The 25,856-nt window shown below is 43.5% G+C and overlaps 2 protein-coding genes across 3 annotated transcripts; one reads left to right on the forward strand and one right to left on the reverse strand.

Moving 5' to 3' along the window:
- Nucleotides 1-84: 84 nt before the first annotated feature.
- Nucleotides 85-15,166, reverse strand: alpk2 (alpha-kinase 2). 2 transcript variants are annotated; one of them, XM_079524946.1, is made up of 10 exons: nt 13,008-15,166; nt 9,334-10,879; nt 7,373-7,520; nt 5,429-5,556; nt 5,207-5,251; nt 4,256-4,563; nt 3,868-3,956; nt 1,568-1,785; nt 558-606; nt 85-455 (listed from the first exon to the last, which is right to left on the reverse strand). In XM_079524946.1, exons 1-10 carry the CDS (start codon nt 15,078-15,080, stop codon nt 248-250), a joined length of 4,812 nt encoding a protein of 1,603 aa, XP_079381072.1. In that variant the 5' UTR covers nt 15,081-15,166; the 3' UTR covers nt 85-247. The 2 variants fall into 2 exon arrangements, with proteins under 2 accessions (XP_079381072.1, XP_079381073.1); XM_079524947.1 differs by lacking the exon at nt 13,008-15,166 and adding an exon at nt 11,183-11,332.
- Nucleotides 15,167-22,215: 7,049 nt separating this feature from the next.
- LOC306940258 (kelch domain-containing protein 3-like) lies at nt 22,216-23,298 on the forward strand (the record flags this gene model as incomplete). The annotated part of the gene is made up of 1 exon (XM_079525279.1): nt 22,216-23,298. One exon carries the CDS (start codon nt 22,216-22,218, stop codon nt 23,296-23,298), a length of 1,083 nt encoding a protein of 360 aa, XP_079381405.1.
- Nucleotides 23,299-25,856: the final 2,558 nt, after the last annotated feature.

The raw sequence follows: 25,856 nt of genomic DNA on the forward strand, positions 1-25,856 counted from the left end.
CCATGAATCCATTTTCATTTGAAACAGTCATTTCCATAGAGACGACTCTCCTTGGGATTTAAAGTCCAAAACGAGGCAAATAAATGTGGATCATCTGTCACTCGTACACCCTTATGGTATGTGTCCTACATCTTCATATAGATCCTCTTCATCCATCCAAAATCCCAGAAATGTTTAAGTCATGAACAGAAGTCATAAACAGAGGAAGGCTCAACAACGAAACCCATGCCCTTAGAATATCATTCTATCATGACTTGCCCTTCACACTGGGACCAAAGGGCTTCTTCTTGGGAGCAGCACTAGGTTGAGGCTTAGGTTTTGGGACAGTGGCAGGCTTTTTGGGTTTGGGCTGTAAGGACGTGAGGCAAAGGATGTCACAGTACTTGTTGCACTGATGCAAAGCTTTGAACTGCTCAATGAAGGAGGTGGCACAGTTCCCCCTGAAACCCTTGTACCTGGAATAACACAAGGATGGAACACTTTGTCACTCTGTGTATTCATTTTGTTTATGTACTGTACACCCTCATCTTCTTTCCAAAACACTGTCTAGTACTCACCCTTTCTTAGAGGTGGCTATCCCGACATCAGTGAGCCTCATGCCAACTCCTGCAAAACCACATAAATCAAATTGATATTTGGATTTCTGAATTCTATTTCATCATAATGTGAAAATATATTGTGCCAGTAATTGCATTAGTAAGTGAGAATTTACTACTACGCATTGTCTACATGTATATATAGGGGCGGCTAGCGCATGGGTAGAGACTGAGGCCTTCTGTGTCACCAGTTTGTCCCCCTGGTCCATGTTACAGTGTCCTGGAGCAAGATACTCTAGGTGCTCCCCGGGCACTGTGTTATACTATGACTATATACTATATATAGTGCTACTACCGGGGCGGCAGTGGCTCAGGGGTAGAGTGACCGCATGACAACCAGAAGGTTCCCAGTGGAGCAAGACGCTGAACCCGCAGGTTGGTGCCTTGCATGGGTTCCTCCTCCATCGGTGTATGGATGGGTAAATGTCATGCACAATCTATGTAAAGCTCCGTGGATAAAGGCACTCTATAAATGCATCAGTTACAATTTAACATAATAATGAATTGCATTTTTATAGCGCTTTTCCAAGTGCTCAAAGCGCTTTACAATGGTTCATTCATTCATACATTGGGAGGTGAAGCGGCGAACAGTCGACGCCAGCGTCCTCACTTCCCACATTCACACACCAATGGTGGCGAGCTCACACCGACCGACTCATTGGAGGCAGTGTAGGGTTCAGTGTCTTGCCCAAGGACACTTCGACATGTGGACAAGAGGAGCCGGGATTCGAACCGCCGACCCAGGGATCATTGGACGACCTGCTCTACCTCCTGAGCCACAGCCGCCCTGTATACATGTATATGCTCTTAGTCAGGATGGGTAAATACAAAGGATAAATAACCTGTATGCAAATGTACAGTGACAAATACCTGACAACAACGATAGGGGACGTTATTATTATTATTATTATATGCGTGTGATGTCATACAGTATGTTTGTTGAGATCTACAATGTTCTTCATGCAACCAACCTTGCATGTCAGTAACCAGTAGGTTCCCCTCAGTCTTCTCGTAGACCCAGTGCTGGAAGGCGCAGCATTTCTGTCCTGCCTCGGAGTCACGGCGCATGAGGTTGATCTCTTTGCCGTCCCTGACTGAGTACTTGACGAAGTCGCCAAACAGCTCCTCCTCCATTGTGGCGTAGGGGATCTCATTGGAGGGACGATGAACAAGGTAGATGGGGATGATCCTGTACAGGAGGCCTGACAGTGAGTGGCCAGGTATATGAATGTGCTCTTTCTTGCACCACCCCTTACCCCTTAACATTTTAAATCTGATCTACAAGCTCACAACGTGTTGATGTAGATCGGCTAGTTGAACTATTTTAAAATGTTTTTCAAGACGTTTAGGCATAAAGGGTAAGGCATGCCCAAGATAGGGCCAATAGTCTATTTGTATGTTCTAATGCATTTATGATACGTAACTAACTATATAAAACTATACTAAAATGTAAGGGCCTATGTGGGAACAGGCAAAAAGGGGAATTCTGATTCCCAGATCGTCTCTCTACCCACTGCCGCCCAACAAAACATATTCTGTGAGCTACCTGTGTGATGTCATAAGATTGACGGGCAGGAGAAGTCATAATGATTGATGAGTCTCACCTGAGGTGGTTCTCTATTAGAGAGACATGCATGAATGCAGTGAGGCACTGTGGGATGGCTTAGTGTCAAATATAACATAAGGATTATCCCGCTGTGACACACTATATAAGGTAATACGCTGTTTGAATTCATGTTTAAGCCTTTTCCCACCATATATATATATATACTCTCCCTTTGGATCACATGTATATTTTAAGTTAATCAAAATTGGACTCTCAAGAGACCAATGGCAACTGATGACAGTCAGATCGAGGTGAGCTGGCCTAGAGCGACAATGCGACAATTTATTTTGAAGTGTTTCCTGTTTTCCTTGTACCCTTTTTTACCTCTGTTGTCTCACCCTACCTGTGATTACTAGTTTTCTCCACCTGTGTCCTGTTAGTCTCCCAGCCAATCCCTATGTTGATTATCACCTGTGTTTGGTTATCCCTGCCTACTTAAACCCTCAGTCCCTTGTTGTTCCCTGCTAGAGTATAGATGTTGTTATGTACTGTAGTAGTGTTTCCAGTCCTGTATGTATTCGATGTTTCGGGTGAATAAATCCCTCTGCATTTGACGTCTCCTGCCTTTGACCAGACTGTTATGCATTTTGGGTCCTACATCTGAGTCGCACCGTGACATGCAGTCTCAGCAAAATGAGTAACGGAACTGTATGGTCACAACCAGAGTGCTGTAAATGGAACCTAGCAAGCTGACCAAGCCCCCAGCATGGGAGGGAAGCAAAAGTTGCTCAGGTACTGCAAATTGTGGGCCCACTTCCGCGGGTGGCTTGCCCAATGGGCTCGACTCATGGGCAGCTCGTCCGTGACGTAGGACACAGGGTACCGGCACACTGTCGCGTCAACAAACTAGAGCAGGTGTCTCTTCCGGGTTTTTAAACAGCTGGTGGATGAAAATGAGGCTAGTGTGTGGCTTCAACTTGTAGCGCCGGCAGAAAAACTGAAACGCTTTGCCGCCGTTACAAGTTGAAGCCACGCACTAGCGTAATTTCCATCCACCTGTCTAAAAACCAGGAAGAGACGCCAACTGCTCTAGGTGTTTTCTTGCTGCCTCGTGACGCGTAAGAGTGCCTGCGCCCACATACTGTAGGAGAGATACTTTCGGGTAGGGGGAGTGCTGTGGGAGCAGCTTTCATTTAATTTGATTGGACAGGGATCGTCTTTCATTCTCGAGCTCTTATATATTTATCTGAACTGCTGAAACCCTGCTCCGACACGGACGCTTTAATAGGTCCTCTGACCAGCTTCTCCTGGTGGTGCCTAAAACCAGGCTGAAGCTCAGAGGGAACCGAGCTTTTGCAGTGGCAGCTCCCAAGCTCTGGAATGGGCTGCCTCTGCACATAAGACAAGCCCCCACCCTCCAGGTGTTTAAATCACGCCTCAAGACTTACCTTTATTCATTGCCGTTTCCAAGCACAGTATGAGATGTTTTGATGTTTAATGTGACACTGCGCATGTTTGTGGTTTTTCAATGAAGTTGTGTTTTTTAATGTTTTACTGTAAAGCACTTTGGTACAACGTTGTTTTTAAATGTGCTATATAAATAAAGGTGGTATGGCATGGTATATAGCTCAATGGAGCTGACTAACAGCGTTATTGATATCAAACACACCGGGCAAAAACACCACTATGCAGTCTCACAAATTGGCAGCATAAAGTTTAACTTACTCTGGGACGTCTCCAAAGGCTTCATTAGATCCAGCTACAGCAGTGTATGCCTTGATGTATTCCCTTGCTGTATTCTGCACTTGGCATTCCTAAAACACAAACATTTTGTACAATACAGATAAATATTTATTTGTGAATAAAAAGATTTCTGCAGATGATCAATATACTGTACAGTAACAGCTACTGTATGTATAGAACAGGTTGTGCAAAAGGCAAAAAAAGAAAAACACTGACTTGTGTTTATGCAGTGAAATAGTGGTATAATATAAATGCCATAATATTTATTTTAACACATTATGTATGGCTTAATCCTGACTCTCTTTCCGTTCACTGTAGAATTACCCTGATGATGATGATGACTCACATCAGAGTTCTGTGACGTTCTTACCTCCACGGCCAAGTTGAAGTTCTTCAGAACCAGCTCTTCATTGTTATTGGTCCCATAGCTGATGGAGGTGTGCACTTTGAGTACGCAGGAGTCTCCAGGTGTCAACAAGGGCGCCATGCCTGCTTGCAGCGTGGCGCGGAAAGCCTTGCGGTGCATGCCTTCGCCGAAGTGGACCTTCTCGGTGACGATACTGGCAGGCTGGTTCTCTCCAAAGTGCTGTTCGGTCAGGAAGTCCTCCTCTCTAAATATCAGCCTGGAACAGTTGACGTCCTCCTCCTCCTCGGCCCCCACCAGCTCCACAGGGACAGCTGAGATACAAAGAAAACACATAGGCCTACAGGCTCAATGGATCAATCCCAAACAGTGGTGGACAAAGTACGTGTAAGTAAGTGTTGTACTTAAGTAAAAGTATGAATACTGCAATGTGGAACTACTCCGTCACCGTTACAAGTAGAAGCCCTGAATTAAAAATGTGCTTGAGTAAAAGTACAAAAGGATTGGTATCAAAATGTACGTTTTGCGTCGCATCTCGACGCATTGTGAGATTGTAGATCAGCTATTTTCAAATGGTCAATGTATGTAGGGCTGAAGTGGTTAATGTATGATAATCAAAATCTACAAAGTAACTAAAGTTTTCAAAAAATTGTAGTGGGGTAAAGGTACAATATTTGCCTCTGAGATGTAGTGGAGTAGAAGTACAGTAAGTACTGGAAATTGGAAATACTCAAGTAAAGTATACAAATACCTCAAAATCGTACTTATGTACAGTACTTGAGTAAATGTACCAAAGAAGTACATTTATGAATATTTTTCACGTCTACATTTTGAAATATTTAACTTTTTGAAACTATTCAAATAGGCCTAGTATTAAATTTAATTCAATTTACTGTGTATATTGACCCTATACAGTTTGTGTAATGCAAGACATCTGAGCATGAGCTTCCAACTTACATTGGAGGTTCTTCGATGGTGATGGGATGACGATCTCACTGAGTGCTGTCAAAGAGTTGGAAACAGTCAAAAGTCATAATATTTGCTGGTTTTCTGCAGCAAATAGAATGTGTATTCGTCCAGTAGTGGAAGAACGAAGTACTGATATACTTCTTCTTAAAGTAAAGGTAGCAATAAATACCACAAGGTTAAGTTAACGTTTTCAAAATAGTAAAAACGTACCCTCATAAGTGAGCAGGTAGTCCAATGTGACAGATCCATGTGGACTGGAGAGTTGACACTGGTACTTGCCCAGGTCTTTGTGAGATGCCTTGGTGATGGTGACCGACACTCTGCTTTCATCCCCAGCACTGTGGAAACACAAACAGCAACGTTACTTACTGTCGCTAGAGCTGAAGATATCACACTACATTTTCATTGATTTTGACATACTGCATAATCTTAAACTGTTATTATTATGTCCAATCTGAAGAAGCTGCTGTTTATTCTGATCCCGTCAATATTGTACAAAATAAACTAAGACTCCACAGTCTGATGCACCGCCATTCCGACACGCTCAATACCAACGCTGTCCCTATAACCCTAACCTCCGACACGCTCAATACCAACGCTGTCCCTATAACCCTAACCGCACGCTCAATACCAACGCTGTCCCTATAACCCTAACCGCACGCGGAAGACACGTACTGTACGTAGTCGGAATGCCACTCTGTTCCGTCAGAAACAAGTGCCATAGCTGTGTTATTGTGGGGTGCAGTACTTAGTTTAGACAGTTTTTGGTTTAGACTAATCATTGGTTAGACCAGTCATTAGTCCTACAACTACAACCTATCTCAAACCCTCACCCTAAACCTAACCTCCCACAGGGCAGCACACCTAAACCTAACCTTAACCCATGTCTAACCAATGACTAGTCTAAACTAAGTACCCCCGTGATTGTGTTATTAGCATCCACAGGCAAAACTATTTGAATATTTGGTGAAAATCACAGATCTACTGTACAAGCTTGAGCTTGTAGATAGGCTATTTTCATTATTTGACCTTATAACTTTGATAGTGCCATACTGCCAACATGGGTCGTGTGCCAGCGACCCATGTTGCCATGTTGTGTCCCCTTAATTGTTGTCAATATCTGACCCACTCCCCTCCATGAGTGGCTCGCTGATTGGTTGAAACATCTTGGCACACCGAAGATGTTGGATGGATATGGAAACACATTAAGAATCTCCTGAGCCTGGCAGACACGCCAGACCATGCAGGCAGTCGGCAAAGTATGCTTTGTATGTTTGTATGTATGCGTATGAGTGTTTTCCAGATCAGTGTTTCTCAGCGTCGGCTCCATCGGGGATTTAAATAGACCCTCATGGGCCTGTAAACAACAGTTTACAATAGAATGTCTTTGAGGGGCTGCTAGCTACAGTCTGGCTTTCAGACATGACATCACGTGGCAGCCAAGTCTATGGACTTTTAATGTCTGTCTTAAGCAGCCCCTCCCCCACTTTTCAGCATGCCCCCCCCCCCCCCCCCCCCCATGATGATGACGACATGTGGCAGCCACGCGAGTGTGATTTTGTTTTTGTACACGCTCGGAGTTAACCCATTCAGGCCTGACGTCGAAATAAAAATCACACCCGTGTGAACTGAGTGGTGTAAGGTCTTATATAGACTGATCAGCTGTGGTCTGATGTAATGTCTGACGTAATGAAATCACACCCGTGTGAACTGGGTGACCATAGCAACCATGCTCTTTTTTTTTGGTACGGACAGACACGTAAACTAACAAAGCCAGTTGTAGGAGTGGTTTACACCACTCAAAAAACAAAGTCTGCTGATAGAATATATATTCAAAGATTTGTGCCACATTTTCACGATTTTTCAAAAATAGCAGACCTACAGGCTCGTAGCGCGCCACTCGGTGGCGCGCTATGAGCTTGTAGATCTGCTATTTTCCAATAGCTAAAGTATAACATAGTGCTTAGTTAAAACACCAAAAGGGGTTCCCGTCCAGAATGGTTAAATGTATAGTCTCAAGCAGTGTAGACTGGGGGCCCCAGAGATGAAATATTGTATGAAGTAGGGGTCCGTGGCCTAATTATGCATGTCAAACTGGGGACCTTTTATAGTAAATGATTTTAGAGGATGATGATACTTGAAATAATGAGACACCTTCTCTTGCTTTCAGCCAGGACGGTCCCGTCTCTCCTCCAGGTGACGGTGTGGTCGGTGAAGACGGCAGAGAACTGACACCACAGACCCAGACTCTGAGGGTCCTCACTCACTGACACTGCCTGGATGGGCTGCACCACTTTGGGACCTACAGTAGGGACAACGTGAACATACTGTACTGTCATTTTCATTATGGGTTAGAAAATGTACATTGTCACTGTCAAGTGGAAACACTGTATGACCAAAACCGTTCTTTTGTTCAGCAAATATCGATATGAACCCACCTCACTTGTGATATTATCTCTTTAATCCATTGAGACCTGGAACACATCCATGTCACGTTAGCGTTTAACCACATTAACCATTAACCAATTTTGGGCGGGAACCCCTTTTGGTGTTTTAAACATTATGTTATAATTTAGCTATTGAAAAATAGCAGATCTACAAGCTCATAGCGCGCCACCGAGTGGCGCGCTATGAACTTGTAGATCTGCTATTTTTGAAAAATCGTTAAAATGTGCCTCAAATCTTTCCGAAAATTGTCATGATTTAGAAAAATAAATAAATAAATTTCGACGTCAGGCCTGAATGGGTTAAGACAAACTAGTCATACTGGCACGCACGGGTATATAAGGCCCAGGTGAGCGTGATTACACTGATTTTCTTTGATGTGGTCTTCTCGACAGGGGTGTAGAGCAAGTTATCAGCAATAACTGTATTTTTTTTTTTACTACTCACGAGTTTTGGCAGCCGAATTAATCCACTGCAGGTTGTAGTTATTATTTATTCTAGATCAGGGGTGCCCACACATTTTTGACTTGAGAGCTACTTTCAAAATGACCAGCTCAACAAGATCTACCCACCAAAAACAAATATTATCCCATTGCTGAAAATAGTTACAAAATTGACCTGAGCCGGGGGCTTTGGAATAGCACTGCACTGGCATTACATATAAGACAGACCCACTTGGAATGGGAACATTTTGAGGGGGGAAATGGAATTGGTAGGGTTTCTTGTATATATAACTTTTATAACTAGTATAATAAATAATAAATGGTGCATTTAGCGCCTTCATCCAAGGCGCTTTACATAGATTGTGCATTACATTCACCCATTCACACACACATTCATACACCGATGGTGGTGGAAACCATGCAAGACACCAACCAGCACATCAGGAGCAATTAGGGCCGGGGTTCAGTGTCTTGCTCAAGGACACTTCGACACTAACTCTGGGGGAGCTCGGGTTCGAAGTGGCAACCTTGCGGTTACCATCCAGCCACTCTGACCCTGAGCCACCCCTGAGCCACCGCCGCCCCCACAAACACAACACAAACAAAATCTTGCATTTGTGGGTTTGTTTTACATTGAAATTACATTTTTATTTGGTCCCCTGGTCTAGATCTACAAGCAGCCTGTTGTGAGCTTGTAGATCGGCTATTTTCACTACTTTTGCACGACAATGTCGTATGTCAAAGTATAAAAGCAGGCTTAAGTGGTTAAAGGATGTCCCATATAGCATTAATTTATGGGAAAAAATATAAAAAGTTTTAGTCATAGTCTCTTGAATAGATGTGACTAGATTAGTTTTAGTCACATTTTAATCACCTGGAATGTTTTAGTGTTTAGTCTAGTTTTAATAAAATTAATTTATTTTGGCGGGCCTTGATGCTGATTTTACACTTGCTGAAAATAGTCGATCTACAAGCTCGTAGATCTGCTATTTTCCGCATGCAGCAAAATGACTTACTCGTTATACTGGATCTCTTTCCCACTAGTCCCTTCCTAACATTTTTGTCTAGTTTTTATTTGTTGACAAAATTGTCAATATATTTAGTCATCATAGCTTTCCTTAGTTTTTTCCTTAGTTTTCGTCAGTGAAAAAAGGTAGTCAAACATTTTTTTGTCATAGTTATTAGTCGACGAAATCAACACTGACGTGCAGTTCATAATAATATTACCTTCTTTAGGTGTGTGTGCTTTTTGCTTGACCACGTCACTGTAGGCCTTCCTACGAGTTGTCTCCACGCCTGCCTTGGGCTCCTCCCTCTTTGCCTGGACGGGACCTTCTGGCTTGGATAATTTAGATTCCATAGTACTGACCATCTTCCCAAACTTATTTTCAGACAGGCGTCGCCTTTTAATTGCATCCTCATTTAGCTGACTGGTTGACTTGGTTGACTGCTGGTCTTTAGGGGATACACAACTTGAAGATTCAGCCTCTAGGTTTGCAATAGTCTCCAGTTGATGGGCCTTTTTCTGTACATCATCTGACTTATCACCGTCCTTACTTGTAATAGTTGTAGACTTATCTTTACTTTTCCCGCCTTTATCACCCATTTTGGCCTCAAAGATATCAATCTTACTTTTCGCTGTTTTCTGTTTAGCTCCATTCTCCAATTCGCTCAATGGCTGCACCTCACTCTTTACCACTGTTGCATTCTGAATATGTTTCTTCTTCTTCTTGCCATGTGACTTGGTGGCATACTTCTCAGCCACCGCAACAGTCTCTATCACAGCCACTGATGGAGCCTTGTCATCTTCAAGGCCAGTCAGATGCTTCTCTTGTGTTTTTGAGGTCTGCTGAGCTGGGAGGTGCTGAGGAACATTCTCCAGCTGCACCTGTGCAGCATGATGCACACAACTCCCAGACTTGTCCTTTTTGGAGCGTGTTTTACACTCCGAGGTGCTCTTGTGAGATTTGTGAGGCATCTTGGAGGATTTGTAAAATTCGGATCCAGATGAATCCGCGTCCCGATCAACTTGTAGTCTTGAGGCGCTGGGTTTTGTAATCCTTGAAGCGAATGGATCATCTAGGTCTAAAGTGACGTATGCGCGGCGGTCTTTCTCAGAGACCAGCAGTTGATTCGCTGGGAAAGTAACAAAGTCTGATTGTTCTCTATCCTCTTCACAGTTATTGCTGCCTGCATTAAGATAATAGACAGAACAGACGGTCAACTCGGTCAAAAGTTTCTCCTTGTGTCTTTCCAAAGGTGGTCCATTATTAGACCATCCACGGTTGGGCCAAAGGACATGAGGTTCTATGTGAGCACAAGTGTGGCCTTTGCTGTCATCGAGAAATCCTTTGGCACGGGCTTGGCCTCCGTCCAGCACGTAGCTTGTCGGGCGGAAGATTGAAGGCCCAATACTGAGTGGGGCTAAGGGCATAATAAACTGAGTGCCTCCTGACTGTAGCTCCCCCCGATGCGCCTCCTGGAAGCCTTGCGAGGTGTCAAACAACGGGTGCGTGTGAACATTAGTGTTCTGAGCAGTTGGTGTGTCCACAGGTGGCATGTGTGTGTCTGTCAGAGGCTGTGTGTTCGTCAGTGGAGTGTTTACTTCAGCACACTCATTCTCAACCTTTGGCGTCTCCGCCTCAGTACAGCCGAAATGTGAGCCAGTCACACTGGACCCATAAATCCTTTCATCTCCATTCCTGCCCACCGCCAGGCCTCGCTGAGAGACTCTGTGTTGCGCTGTCACTTTACACAGGCCATCTCTAAAGGTCTGATCATCACAATGAAAGAGAAGAAAAATAAAATGATAAGAACATCTAAAATCACGTTAGATATACAAACATTTTAGCAACAATAATCCATGAGCATTCAAATGAGTATAATGGGCCTTCCACACCAAGCGCGATACCTATAAGGATAATTATGTGAGCATCCATCCACACAGATCCCATCACTAGGAAAGTACATTTTCTTTTATTTCTCACGCTACTATCATTACATATTACATTTTGAAGGTAGATGCTGCAGTTTGTATATAATATGCCATCAGATTACATTCACGTTATTCACATACCTTTTTATGGAACAAGAAGTCTGCAATTTGAGAAGCATTATAATTCCAAGCCCAGATGGGCAACATGTAGCTGAAACAGTCTATAGGCGCTGTCATAGAGAGGAGCTCACACTATGGCAATCAAACACCATCTCCTCCAAGCCTGAAGAACCAGTCAGATTCCTGATGCTTGCTTTTTAAAGGAGCTGCAGTGGGAATGGGGCGTGCTAAAGGGTGAATGTATAAGAGAGGGGGTCGTGTTTCAGTCCTCAGCTGTGCTCCCCTCTCACCCCTCCACCCTGACACGCGAGGGATGCATGCTATTATCATCAAACACTCGCTATTATTAGACGCCATTTCTTGTCTATCTGAAGTTTTCTCCCACCCTCCCATTTCCTCAGACACATCCACTTGTCGGTCTTTTGGGCGGGAACCCCTTTTGGTGTTAAATTATGTTATAATTTGGCTATTGAAAAATAGCAGATCTACAAGCTCATAGCGCGCCACTCGGTGGCGTGCTATGAGCTTGTAGATCTGCTATTTTGGAAAAATCGTTAAAATGTGGCGCAAATCATTGGATATATATTTCAGAGCGAACATTTTTAACTAAAATATTGGCTTCTGGGGGGTCCCTGGAACTACATATTTTGAGATGGGGGTCCATGGCCCAATAGAGATAATTCTGGGGGTCCTTGACATGAAAAAGGTTGAGCACCACTGACATAGAAACATGGGTTTTTCAGAAAAATGTTAGGATTTAGAAGCCTTTTTTTTAAATCGACCTCAGTCCAAAATGAGTTAACATCTGAGCCACGGGACAGAGTGTGCAATGTTACACACTGTCTCAAGGGCCTGATTCCATTGGGCGCTAAGCTGATGACTTGACTCCACAGAGGGGATGAGAATACCTCTGACGTGTGCAACAGTCTCTGCTGATTGAGTAACAACAATAGAACACCAACAGGGAGGGGATGTAAGTGGGTTTCCTATAGTTCTTATGTAGAGAAAAGACTTGATTTACGGTATACTTATTGGGGATCACGTCGAATGTGATCGCTAAAGGTGAAGGTTGTGCAAACGGAGAATTCATTGGAGATACAGCATTTTTGCTCTCATCATTTATGCTAATCACACTGCTGCACTTCCACCCTTAACCACATTAACCCCTATTCTGGGGCGAACATTTGGCGAGGAGCCCATGGAGGCCAACTTAGTATTGGACATGTAAGTGTCCAATTTGTTTTAGTTAAAGTGATCGTAATCATTGCTGTAAAAGTGTTTGTTCAGTAACAGGGGTCTCCCCTTCTCTCCAGCTCTTTAGTAAACAGAACATACATTTTCAGGTCGGATACCAATTTCATTAAATTAGGAGAGAACCCATTTATCAACTTCAATTTTATAGTGTTCCTGTTTGAATACCTGTCCAATTTTTCACTCATCACTTCCAATTTCACTTGTTCATCTTGTATCCTGTATAAGTTCTCTCTCCTGATTAGATCAAATTAGAAACCCCACCTGAAGATATATTTTCTGTAGCCTATACTAAAGAGCTGGAGAGACCCCTATTACTGAACAAACACTATACTATAGCAATGATTATTGTTATAATAGCTCGGATTGTAGAGCCATTTAACACAGTTTAATAATGATTAATAATTAGGGATGCACCAATATCAGCCACATATTGGTATCGGACGATATCGGCGACTGACATTCTGAACATTTATTTCTTGTACTGAAGATGTACAGTAGCGTGTACATGTGTTTCCTTGGCTCAAAAGGAGGAAATAAAAACAAAAACGAAATAAACATATATAATCAAGCATCACAAATGTTCACGTCTCACCTCCCCAATATTCAGCTGTGAGAAGACATGTTGGCTCTCCAGCCCTTCATCTGCATCTTCTGTGATGTGCAGTAGGATTGGATCCTCTTTATGGCTAGTATACATTTTTGCCTTCATTGCACTAGCATATTCCTCCAACAGGGGTAGATCTGTGCTTAAGACATCGGAGGCAGCAGAGGACGAATGTCCAGGTCTAGTGATCAGTGCAACCGCAGGAATGTCTGCGCTGTGTCTCCCAGAATACTCTAGCATGCCACTGGACGAACCAAAGGACAAGTGCTTGTCCGTGGGACAGAGTCGGCCCTCATCCTGGGTGTTCTGGAGCTCCCCTGGTTTGTTATCTCCGTGTGCAGTAGCTGGTGATAGATAAGACTCTTTTGTTTGGGTGTCCCCTCTGCTTGAGAGCTCAACTGAGTCTCCAGCTTCTGCTGGCTCTATAATGGAGCTAGAGCAGCAGGTCTGTCCAGGAAGGATGGAGCTCTGTGGCTCCAGTGACTGATTCTGTGATTGTGGGTCTGCCTGGGCCTCTTCCTGTGACGTTTCCCGGCCCTGTCCCTTTGAAAGTTTACCTTGTTCCGTCTCTGCTTGACTTTGTGTCTCTGTCTGTTGATATATATGAGTCTCTGTCAGTGCCTGTGTTAAGGCATCAATCTCTGCTCCTACCTCTGTGAAGGCAGCTGTGAAATCCTCCGGTGGAGCGGCGATGATTGCCGTCCAGTCAGAGAGTGCACTTGCCCAGCTGTCCACTGACGACCACCTCTCAACAGGTGCCCCCCAGATGTCCATGTCATCACTGGACCAGCCAATCCCACATGCCTCACCAGTGGCGTAACCCGACACCTGTGTGTCCGCTTGCGGGAAAGAGTCAGTGGTGGTCCAGACTCCTCCCTCTGTGATAGCATCATCTCCATGGCCTTCATCCTCACCTGCCAGAAACTGGCACGCGTCCAGCCACAACTCTACACAATTAGGACTTTCACTCTGTCTTTCTGGGCTGGTTAGACTGCTAACCTCTGATTTCCCTTGACTCAGTTCACTTACTGACATTAAGCCCCCCTCATAGGAGGCCATAGCAGGTGGTCCTGACCCTTGTTGGCCCAATTCTGGATTTAAATCCACTATAACCGATTCCCCTTCCTCACTGATGTGACGGTGATCTTGTGCCACTGCCAAGTCCTGATGGCCGAGGATTAAGGCATTCATACCATGTTCAGGGCCTGTGTCATTGTCCTCGGGCTGTGATGACGATGATAATGACCGACAGTCTGTACAGTTAATCCTTTCGAGATCCAACTCTGACTTCCGGGGACTCGGGATAAAGTCCTGCATCCCACTCTCAAAGATATAAAGGTCTGAAATAGGCTCCGTGACATCGTCAGTTTCTATTGAGCTATCGGAAAGCTCTGATAATGACCTGCTACTGCCCTGCTGTGGTACAGACTCGGTGAGAGATTGTCCCATCAAGCTGCATGACATCAGTGGCATGGGCCTACAGTCCTTTGAGAGCAAATCGGAGAGCGATGATTCACGTTCCGGGAACTCTGAGAAGGTTTCCTTGGGGACACCCGAGAGACTTTGAAAGGGGGTTGAATTAAGGCTGCGTGATGTGTGAGGTGACTCAACAGAAAGAGGAAACGTACGCTCTGTTGTGTTAATATAGCCTAGGTCGCTGATTCTCCTGTCCTGTATGTCACAGTAAAGTATGGTCGGTACAGCCTCTTTGTTGACTTTGGCCTCTGGGCGATGTGAGAAGCATGTTGTCGGACCACTGCTAGGTGACACAGGCTTTACTGAGGGCAAATGGCCCACGTCAGAAACAGTCTCCAGAGAGGGGCAATTGGAAAGGGTTGATGAGATCCCTATTGGGTTGTCCGCGGGGGACATACCTGTATGCTCTGTGGCACAGTCTGAAAGTTGCGACGCAACCTTATTTTGAATCTCATTTCCAGGAGAGTTTGTTTCTGTAGGATCACGTGAAGAGGCTAAATCCCTTGTTTGGCAGTTTGAGAGTGGAGTTACTGACTGCCTGTCTGTGGAAGGGAGTGGAGACTCCATGGGGAGAGGGAGATCCATGTCTGTGGCAGCTTTAGCCCCACAACAATACCTTCAGGCTCGGCATGTGGATGAATAGGATGAGGTTCTTCTGTGGACTGTGGCTGATTGGTTAATCCATAATGCTTTGCCGTTATTGCCTTCACAGATTACAACCATCTCCTTCAGCACCTGTAAAGTAAAGCATGAAACGGTGTTGATTTTGGCAGCAAATTTTGATTTTAGTTTAGTAATAAAAAGGAATAAAACTTTTAGTCATATTTTAGTCATCTGAAATGTTTTAGTGTTAGTCTAGTTTTAGTCGACTAAAAATCATCTGATTTTAGTCGACTAAATCTATTCAGTTTTTTTTGTCGACAACAATGCATTTTTGCGGGCCTTGATGTCGTTGTAATGGCTGATTTTACACTTGGTTGCATGCTGAAAATAGCCGATCTACACGCGTTGTGAGCTTGTAGATCGGCTATTTTCAGCATGCAAGTGTAAAATGACTTGTTTTATACTTATTCTGGATCTCTTGTCCACTAGTCCTTTCCTAAAATTTTAGTCTAGTTTGTATTTGTTGACAAAATTGTCAATATATTTAGTCACAGTTTTAGTCAGTTTCCATTTTGTTTTCATCTGTGAAAAAAGGTAGTCAACGATACAATGTTTCGTCATAGTATTAGTCAACAAAATCAACACTGGCACACACTGAGCTATACGTGGTCTGTGATCTCTGATATTTAAACTGATCCTGGACTTGTAGTTATAATAACCCTATACATTGGTCATCTCTAGGTTATCCAGCCAGGTCCCCTATCTCCCTCTAGCTGTCACTTTGTGTGATGTGTTTATCTTTCCCCTAGGGTATGCTCCTTGTTAATGCCTCAGGGCTGCATCTATTTCAGTGGCTTTAAAAGGATTCTTGTCGCACCTTATCACCACGAAAGCTTCCTGTTGTTGTATGTCATGCATTTCGGCAAGAATAAACCGAACACACTCTGTGCTGTGCATGTCTGCATTATCTTATCAAAGTGCTTCAGATTCAAATACTTCATTGTCATTAACGCAGGCATATTGCAAATGTGTCTTTTTCTGTATGGCTCGTGTAGAGATAGAATACAGTGACACAATTTACTGCACATAAAAAGACAGCACTGCAAATGCAGTAACATAATAAAATAAAAAATAAATAAAATAAAGTGATGCCATCATACCAACAGGAATACTAGTTTTAAGTTGAGAAGTTAAAAAGGTTGACCAGTAAGACGTGCTGCATTAGCTCAGCTCAGTTGCTGTTGAGCTGCTTAATGGCATTGGGGATGGATCAGCTTTTAACTGCACTTACGTGCGAAGGTGACGCTGAACCTCCTCCCCAATGGCCTCATCTCTTAAAAGTTATGAAGGGGGTGGGATGTGTCATGTGATTTTATTGGCCATTCTGTACCGCTTCTGAATAATGTTAAGAGAGCTGGGTTTGTGCGCGGTCTGTTGTTTTGATATCCCGGCTAATCCCGGAGAGTTTGGCATTGCTCCTCACAGACAAGTGACCAAACCAGAGGACACAGTGGTAAGGTTAGTGCATCATTCAAAGCTTGGTAGACGATAAACTGCTCGGGATCTCACTCACTCTGGGTTTTTTTCTCTCTCTCTATCTACTTTACTTCTACAATTACTTCCGGTCTTGACATGCAATGTAGAGTGTACTCTCTGTTTACCCTCTGTAAACAAGTGCAATAATTGATTTGATCTATTTACTTACTCATGTTAACCATATATAAGCCTCAATATTGTTTATAATATTTATATTTCTTGAGGGCGTACTGTTTACACATAATGTCATGTTACACATACTAATACACATACTGTCAGTATTAAGTGTAATGTATCCCTCTTATGTGCAAACATTCCCAGAGAGCATGTATACGTACAAGGCCATATATACAATAACTTATTATTGTATTTCAACACAAATTGTCAACATTACTGTATAATTCTACACAGCCTCAGTATCTATCTATAGAAAGACATAGCAGCACAACTGCTATACGGTATACAAATCTAAATGATGCCTGTGTTACTAATTAACTAATTACGCTACTAGATACGCCTGACATGAAGTTGGAAGGCATTAGGCAACATGACCATCTTGCAGAAAGGGAAGTTGTGGCAGAGCCACTGGAAAAATACCAGTGCATCTTCACCCATGACCTGCATTGGTCACATTCCTGCAGAAGGGCTTTGCATTGAAGGGCACCTCGGCTAACAATGTTTACCATTACATAAACCAGTCACTTCGCTGTGTCCATTAGCCCACACACGCACACGGAAATAATTACTCAAAATGAAAGGTAGAAAATACACAGGAAGAGGACACGGACCTGTATAATCGTTTTTATATTTTAGATAAGTGATTATGTAATGACAACTTCTAAATGTGTTTAGCTCCAACTCAAATGTATTATGTCCACATCGCTACCGACTCGTTCATAAGAGAGTTCAAAGCATTCCATAGCTAGTCAGAGACTTTCAAACATGATCCCAGAAGTATCTTGTGAATCCAAAATTAATCCTTCTATTTGACCACAAAGCCACTTGGCTTGAGTGATGATCAGAGAACTGCACTTAAAAAATGATCCCAATCAATTAGATCTGATCATGGCACAAGGATCATCTATTTAACTTAGATGTTAGTTTCCTCTTGCTGGAATCTGACTTTTGGTCAGGGTCAGTAGACGGGGTCTGATCTGTACATAACCAATATAAGAGGCTAATTCCACAAATGAGGATCTGTTATAAGTATAAACACTATCTCATTTTACAAGATTTCTTCAACGCAAATAACTAGAGCAGTTGAAAAACACAACTTTTTTTCTAATTTCTTTATTTTTAATAACACAGCAGACTCAGCACATCACACTACCCACCCTTGTGCAGTGTGCACACAGATGGAACATTCTTGAATGTTTCATTGAATATAATGTACTGTATATTGAACATACAGTGCCGAGTAGAACTGACAGAAAATGTATTGGCAACCCGGTTCCGGCAGTAAAAGATAATACCATACATCATAAATCAACACTTGAGACAACAAAACAGTTGTTTAGGCCGTGCAGGGGATTTCCAGTCATGCAGGTACGTACCCTTTTCATAGCTGAGTTGTTGACTATATCGACCTATGATGTAGGACTCGAGAATAAGCTCAGGCAGGACTGAGGGTCTTGGGGTGTGAGTCTATTTTTAACGGCAGTCCCCCACAAGTACAAAGTCAGTTACATGATATTGTGGACATGCGCCGATCCCGAACACTTAACACTCTGCATCTATATACAGAGCGTCTCACTGGCGGCCATCTAACATACTTTGCAAATATCTGGATCACACTCATTTCCAGGTTCTGTTTTCTCCCACAGTAGTGGAGTCACAAGGGCAAGAACTGGAGAGACAATGAACCCAAACACATAACAGGACAGCTTCCTCAGAAGACACATCATTAAAGACATTTTAGATGTTTCAGGCTATAGTTTAATGGGAATAACACTATATTGTATGAGTGGATCATTGAGTTATCAGTATCCAGCCTGCCATTTGGTTACAGTTGTACATGCACTCTCAAAGATAAATGAACACTGATGACTTTACTGACTGTGTGTATTGGGGAGGGCTTAATACTCTCTTCCGTTCCATATACCACTCATGTAGTTATAAGAATAACAATTTTATTTAAGTATTAAGTATTACAGCATCTTATGGTAGTGTGTGCAAGCAATGGAACCACAGTACCTTGAATATATGCAACAAAATATCCCTGTTATTCCTGAATGGTTCAGATGGCCGGGACCACCAGGGGTTCTTGAGGGGGCTGCCAGCTAACACATCGATAGGAACTAAATGGACCCTTGGGGGTCTGCAGTTAATTTAGTTTAGACTGGTGTCCCTCCCTGAAATGTAAATAACTAAATACAATGGATATGGATAATAATGCATAGGTGTCTTTGAAATTGAAAAAGGTTGAGAATCACTGACATACATGCACAGTAGTATGTTAGGACAGTGATGGTGATGGCACAGTACATACAGTATGTAAGGATAGTTAAGACATAACAGCTGACCCAAACAGAAAGGACTGAACAACAAATTGGATGACTTTTCTTACTTTGTTCTGGTTAGGAAAAGTGGGGAAACATTTCCCAAGCTCCAGCAGCAGTAAGCGTGACCCAGTTAAGTGGAGCCCTGCCCTGTTCCTGAGAAATGTGTGGGCTGTAATGTGAGGTGGGCATGCCAGCAGGTGCACTGTCTAATATGCAGTGTTCATTTAACCCCGAGAGTGTAAAAATGAACCCTTGCTGGGTCCCCTCTGGGTTTTGCAGAGTGGAAATTTGTCTGATATGGTGACACACACATATTTCCATTTGCTACGCTCAAGGAACATATTCAATGGGGCCTGTAGGATGTGGAAAATCTATTATTGCAATTACAATTTAGGCATTTAGCTGATGATGGGATCCGGTATACCAAAATGAATAGCATGGAATGAAAAAGGGCCATATGATGTTTGTTTTTTATATTCAGAAATTTTACTTCGGTCAGTCATCTCTTCAATAATACCAATTGGTAGTTTATATCGAAAAAGAAATCACACCCGTGTGAAGTAAGTGGTGCAACTCCGTGTGGGGGGTCCCCGAAACTTCAAGACCCACAGGAAAGCGCCCAGGGTGCCGGCCCGATTCCGGCAAGCCGCCCCACGTCCGAAACGGTCGAGAAATGACAGTTACCTGCATGTGTGGGTCCCCGGGGGTTCCCGGAACATCCAGACCCTCAGGAACGCGCCCAGGGGGCCGGGTCGTTTCCGGCGAGCCGCCCCGCGTCCGAAACGGTTGAGAAATGACAATTACCGTGTGGGGGTCCCCATGGGGTCCCTCTACTGTACTGTACTGTCACTGTACTGTACTGTCACACCCGAAATCATCATATATACAGTTAATATGTGTGTGTGTGTTAGGCTGCGCAACAGTGACACTTGGTTATGAAAACCAACCAAATGCTATTTTCGTGCTCGGACACAGCCAGGGATGGACACAGCCAGCCAGCCAGCCAGCCACAGACACACAAAGCTGTGTAAAGTGGTTGCACCACTTAAAAATAAATCAACTCAGTGGAGGTGCAAAAAGCTTTAAAAAAGTATGATGGTGCTTCATAGATCAAAGGGATATATCACTGTATATTAAAGGGCAATCCAGCTATCATTGAAGTCTACGGGCGTGGCCATCTTGTTTCCAGTCCCATTGCCTGTTTATCGATAGCTATAGGAACCGAGAGCTAACCAGATGATAATGAATACGCTGATCTTTCATAATTCAATAAAAAGTCATCAAAGTCGTCCTTGGCAATAAAATGAGTTCATATTCAAGGAAGCCATTGGATTTAATTGATTTATATGCATGGTAAGAATGGATACATACCCTCAATTGCAGAGACTTGAAATTTGCATATAGGCCTAATGCAATAATTGCACATGTATAACATTTTATATGACTATAGGTTATAGTCATATTATGTAACATTAATTTTACTAGTCTTTTCGGCCACAACAATGGTAGCTCCTAGTCTGACTATTATGGAAGTATCTCTCGAAAAGGAATGCTGCAGGATACAGCGCCCGAGGATATTGGAAAGCAACATGTCAGAAACTGGATTTATTGTGTGGTGAGGGGCGCTCTTATCATCGTACATCATCATGACGTAACATGTCTATTTGCTCAGACACATATGACGTAAATTCTCCATTCATTGTCAATGTGTAGGACAGAAATAGCCGATTTGCTCGTCCACATATGACGTGAATTTAATGGGAATTTAATGTTTGTAAGACCAAAATCTACACTAATAGCTGAATATAGGAGGGCTAGCGCCCCTCACAAATATATAAATAAATATATTTTTTAATCCATGTCATTTTGGTGTGTGTTTGGGGGAACTCACTAGTTGTTTGAGAAGTAGTCAAAAACACAATGTGGAATGTTTCTTTGTGACAAAATAGGCGTTGGTCATCTATGTCTATGACATGTGACTCCATATATGGGCAAGGTTACAGCACTTCAATAATATATAGGCCTCTGCTGTCAGGATTCAGGAAGAAGCCACCTAACTCCAAATGTTCATATTCCAGGAAAAGAAAAATATAACTTTTTCAGGAAATGAAGAAAGCAATTTTGAAAACAAAGCAATTCTGCCTCATCAAAGTTGGTGTTGTGACTTTATTTAGTATCAATTACATGCATGAGCGGGGAGAGGTGGTGGAGTTAGCTGCTTTAGCAGACAGTTTGAGGGTCCAATGGAGTTAAGAGGTTTTTCCCGAAGCGCTTTTTACTACTTTTCATTGGTTCTCTGATGACAACACAGAGACTTTAAAGGGTGTTCAATAGCACTGATTAATGCAGGGGAAAAAAATCAAAAACCCCATAAATGGAGTTGGGTGGTTTCCTCCTGACAGGAACGATCTAAAATTCAAGTTGGATTTTGTCAAATTTGATGCTGATCAGTCCAGTAGCCGTGGACAGACGGATAAACTGATCTATAGACCTATTGCCTCTTAGAAAGCCACACCATATAATGCTGATAGTATTCAGCATGAACAACAATTCCTTTTTTAAGGGGCGCTAGCCCCTTCTATAAACAGCTTTTGTCCCCACACGTCTCAAGATTTGCCATTGACATTGAAGGGAAAATTTACGTCATATGTAAACGAGCAAATCGGCTAACCAATCACGGGCAACAGGCATTCTGATTGGCCAGTAGATGCATGATGATGTATGATAATAAGAGCTGATAATTCCGCTAAATATGACGTAAATTAAACATAAAAATATGAAACGCCATTGACATTGAAGCGAAAACTGTACGAAGACAAGAGCGCCCCTTATTTCACACAGGTGTGATTTTTACACAGTAACCATCTGAAGAGTGCTGCATGGCACAGGGAGTCCCCTGAATCTGCTGGGGTTACTATAGTTTGCCCTATTAGGGAGATAAACAGGCATCAGCTTCACGGATTGGCTGATCTTTGTGTGCTGTTTGAGCCGCTGTACTAGTATAAGTGTGTTTCAGGCAGAGTAGGGTGACATTCTTTTACGGAGCTACTGTATATTAGGCCATTCCAATTTTTATCCAGATGGTATTGGTGTTTGAGACTCTGCGCTGGACGCTGTACCTGAAAGGACCACAGAGAGCCAACCATGCTGCTGTGGCAGTGGGGCTAAATGTGTACTCCTTTGGAGGCTCCATAGGACTGGTGGCGACCTACATGAACAGGGATCAGATTGAGGTTCACATCTTCAACACAGTGTCCTTGCGCTGGATAAAGTTGACCCCAATGACAACTGGAAGAGGAGAACATCCCCTTGCGGTTCCCTCAATGCGCATGGGCCACACAGCTGTGCTGATCGCTGATGTCATCTATGTCTGGGGAGGGTTTAAGTACACAAGGGATTTCTGCAACGTGCTCTATGCGTTTGATGTCAACACCCACAGATGGTTCAAGCCCACGATCTCTGGAAATGTTCCAGAGACTAGGTACAACCACTCAGCCTGTGTTTTAGTGAAGGTCATGTATATCTTTGGGGGATTCAACCTGATGACTGGATGCAGTAATGACATCCACAAGATGGACACCACCACAATGTTCTGGTCTTTAATTAACACCACAGGTACTCCCGCACCGGGTTCATTATATCACACTGCCACCATCATTGGGAAAAAGATGTATGTATTTGGGGGCCAAGGGGACCAATTCAACTACAGCAACAACATCTATGTGTTTGACACAGAGGCCGACTGCTGGCTGCACTCTGTGACTTCTACCCAGCTTCTGCCAGAAAAACGCAGGGGTCATTCAGCTTTTGCCTATAATGGAGAGCTGTACATATTTGGTGGCGACAACTATCGCCTAAACACGACCTTAGATGATCTGTGGAAATTCAATCCGGAGACCTTCTCTTGGAAGAAGATTGAGCCCAAAGGGAAAGGACCATGTTCATCCTCTTTTAGAATGTGCTGTTGCATGGTGGGAGATCGTATCGTCCTCTTCGGAGGGTACATACCTGATGACATGTACATTTTGGACTTGAGTCCCGGTCTGAAAACGTTATGCAAGCTAGCGGTTATTCAGTATGGTCTGGAACAGTCAGGACTCCCACATGACATTAGATGGGAACTGGCAGCCATGACTACTAACAGCAACAGAACATTGTGTTAGCCCACATGATAAAGATTACGATGGCTATGTTCTAGGAAATGGAACGGAAGGAAAAGACAAGAGATCGCCACCCTTGACGAGGTTCCCTTCATTCAGTTAAGATAGAACGTAGAGCACAGGAATATGCTCAGGGATACCAACCAGGAACTAAGCAGCAGCATACAGTAAGTAGAATACAAAACGTGTCTACCAACTGAACAACACTAGGTCAGACAGGCTGCAAAGGATGCGCAGTTAATCTACATCAGAAGGATCTGTTTGCTTTGGGCAAAGCAATGGGCAGTTATAGAATAACGAGTGGGAAGATTTTTTTTCTGATCTGTGACATTTGAGGTAGTAATAAACAGAGCAGTGGATGAGATCATAATTGCTAGTTACTTTCGAAAGACAGCCCTTGCCATCACAGCTTGTACATGTCATGACAGAAAATAAGTGTGACTTCTGCCCAACACTACAGTATATTGCATCCCATAACTAAATTACATAAGTTGTTGGAGTGATGAAACTGTTACCACTCTTCTACAGACCCGCCCAGGATATGTCTCCCAGCCAAGAAATGTCTTCCACCAGCACAGGCCACCTCACTGGGCTTCCCCCACTGACAGCCCTAATAAAACGATTGTCATGGCCATGCTTATAAGTTGCAAGCATGAGAGAAGAACTCTCTCTCAAAAACCAGTGCAACACTAAATCTGCCTGTTGCAAGAGTGCCATTGTGGCACAGAGTCCACATCTTCACGACCAGATGCAATGAGCCGGTCCTTCACAGCCGATGTCCCCAAGCAATCCTGTCAGGCCATATTTGTCCTTTGAAACGATGGCACAAGTCTGAGCAACATGAGTCATTGGCGGCACGTGCTGCAGCTCTATTCAAATGCACCCAATGGATGGTCCCCCTGCGACCATCCGCACTGATCCTGCTCCCCAGATTCAAGGCCCCGGTCAGCAACGAGTTTGTGCCACAGCCCAGGATCACACTGAAGCAGCAGCATGCCAGAAACCCCAACCGGAACAACAACTCTGGTAGAGAAGACAATCCAAGAGCTGGAGGACGAGCTCCTGTGGCCGAATCCTTTGAGTGATGCTGTCTCCACTCTCCATTGACCCTGACACAAGTAGAGAACTACCGTGTCCGCTCATGTGGTCATTTGTCATGAGACAGTGTCTGTGTAACTGTCTGTCTACCAATCCTGCAAACGACTACACGATAACTGCCAAATGTCTTGTATCCACTGCCAAGGAAGTAACATCCTCAGCATAATATTTCACATTTTGTGACTATCTTTTTGTGTGTGAATATTTGTACTTTTTTGTGAATTCATAATCTCAGATCCACTTTCCCGCCGATCAGTCTTGCCCAAACATGGAGTTCCGTGTTGACACCATCAGTATGACATCATCAACATGACATCAGAGATCCACCGGGAAGCCAAGCCATTATTAGATCTGCTCTTGTTTCTTCAAGAATCTTGTGACTTGGAGTAAATCGACTTGATGTGGGTCTAAAGTAACTTACTGTAAGACAGTAAGTAACAATCGTTGACAATGTACAGGCTCATCCACAAATTGAGGAATGCATGCCAAAGTCCTGGATGTGTTACTAATGAAGGGGTGTGTTCCACTTTTTGAGGGGCGTTTGAAATTACATCATATGGCAGCCAAGTCTATGGACTTTTAATGTTTGTTTAGGTCACTGATGTGACAACGTAAGATGTCATCGGGTTATGATATAAATAAATACATGATATAAATACAGCCCTCGCTGCAGCCCCCACTTTACACAAGTGTGATATTTTGATCCTTCATCACTAATGGAACATAATCATCTGGCGCTGTTTGGCTTTGCACCCCCCCGCCCGCACGCCCGCTAACTCTCTTCCTCCTCCTCCTCCGTTCCTCCCATGCCTTCCCTAAGGTCAGTGATCGGCACCTATCGGTGCCTTTCCTCTCCTTATCGCCACAGCGCCTAAAGGTCAAGTGGACAGAGGTCTGGAATCACCCTCTCCTCCAACTCTGCATCGGCACACAGGCCTCCTCAATCTACCCCCTCCAATAAACACTTCAGTCCAGCGACAGCATTGAGTTTTGATTGTGCGTGTTCAGGCTGTACATGTACAGTAGAGTGTAGAGCACTTAGACGTTAAAGGGTTTGTATTGCTAAACAGATGTGGCATAGTCACGGTAAAGGACAGTCTTATTGCTTTGGATAATTAGAGAGAGAGAGAGAGAGAGAGAGAGAGAGAGAGAGAGAGAGAGAGAGAGAGAGAGAGAGAGAGAGAGAGAGAGAGAGAGAGAGAGAGAGAGAGAGAGAGAGAGAGGTGTTTGTACACCAAGGCGAAATAGGAAACGGACCGTAGTGGTGCACATGTTCTTGTAATTGTATCTGTGAAGAAAGTGGTTGCACCGATAAGTAAGCCGGTGGCTCACACACAGACAGAACGTCTGTCTCTCTAAAGTGTGTCATGTTATTGCTGGTCACACCGTGCTTTATAGTGTTGTCACTAGAACGAGGTCAGTTTAAATAGTGTTGAAGCATGAGACTGATAGAGCTGTACAGG

This window comes from Electrona antarctica (genome assembly GCF_951216825.1).
Source record: "Electrona antarctica genome assembly, chromosome: 16".
Classification (NCBI taxonomy): domain Eukaryota; kingdom Metazoa; phylum Chordata; class Actinopteri; order Myctophiformes; family Myctophidae; genus Electrona; species Electrona antarctica.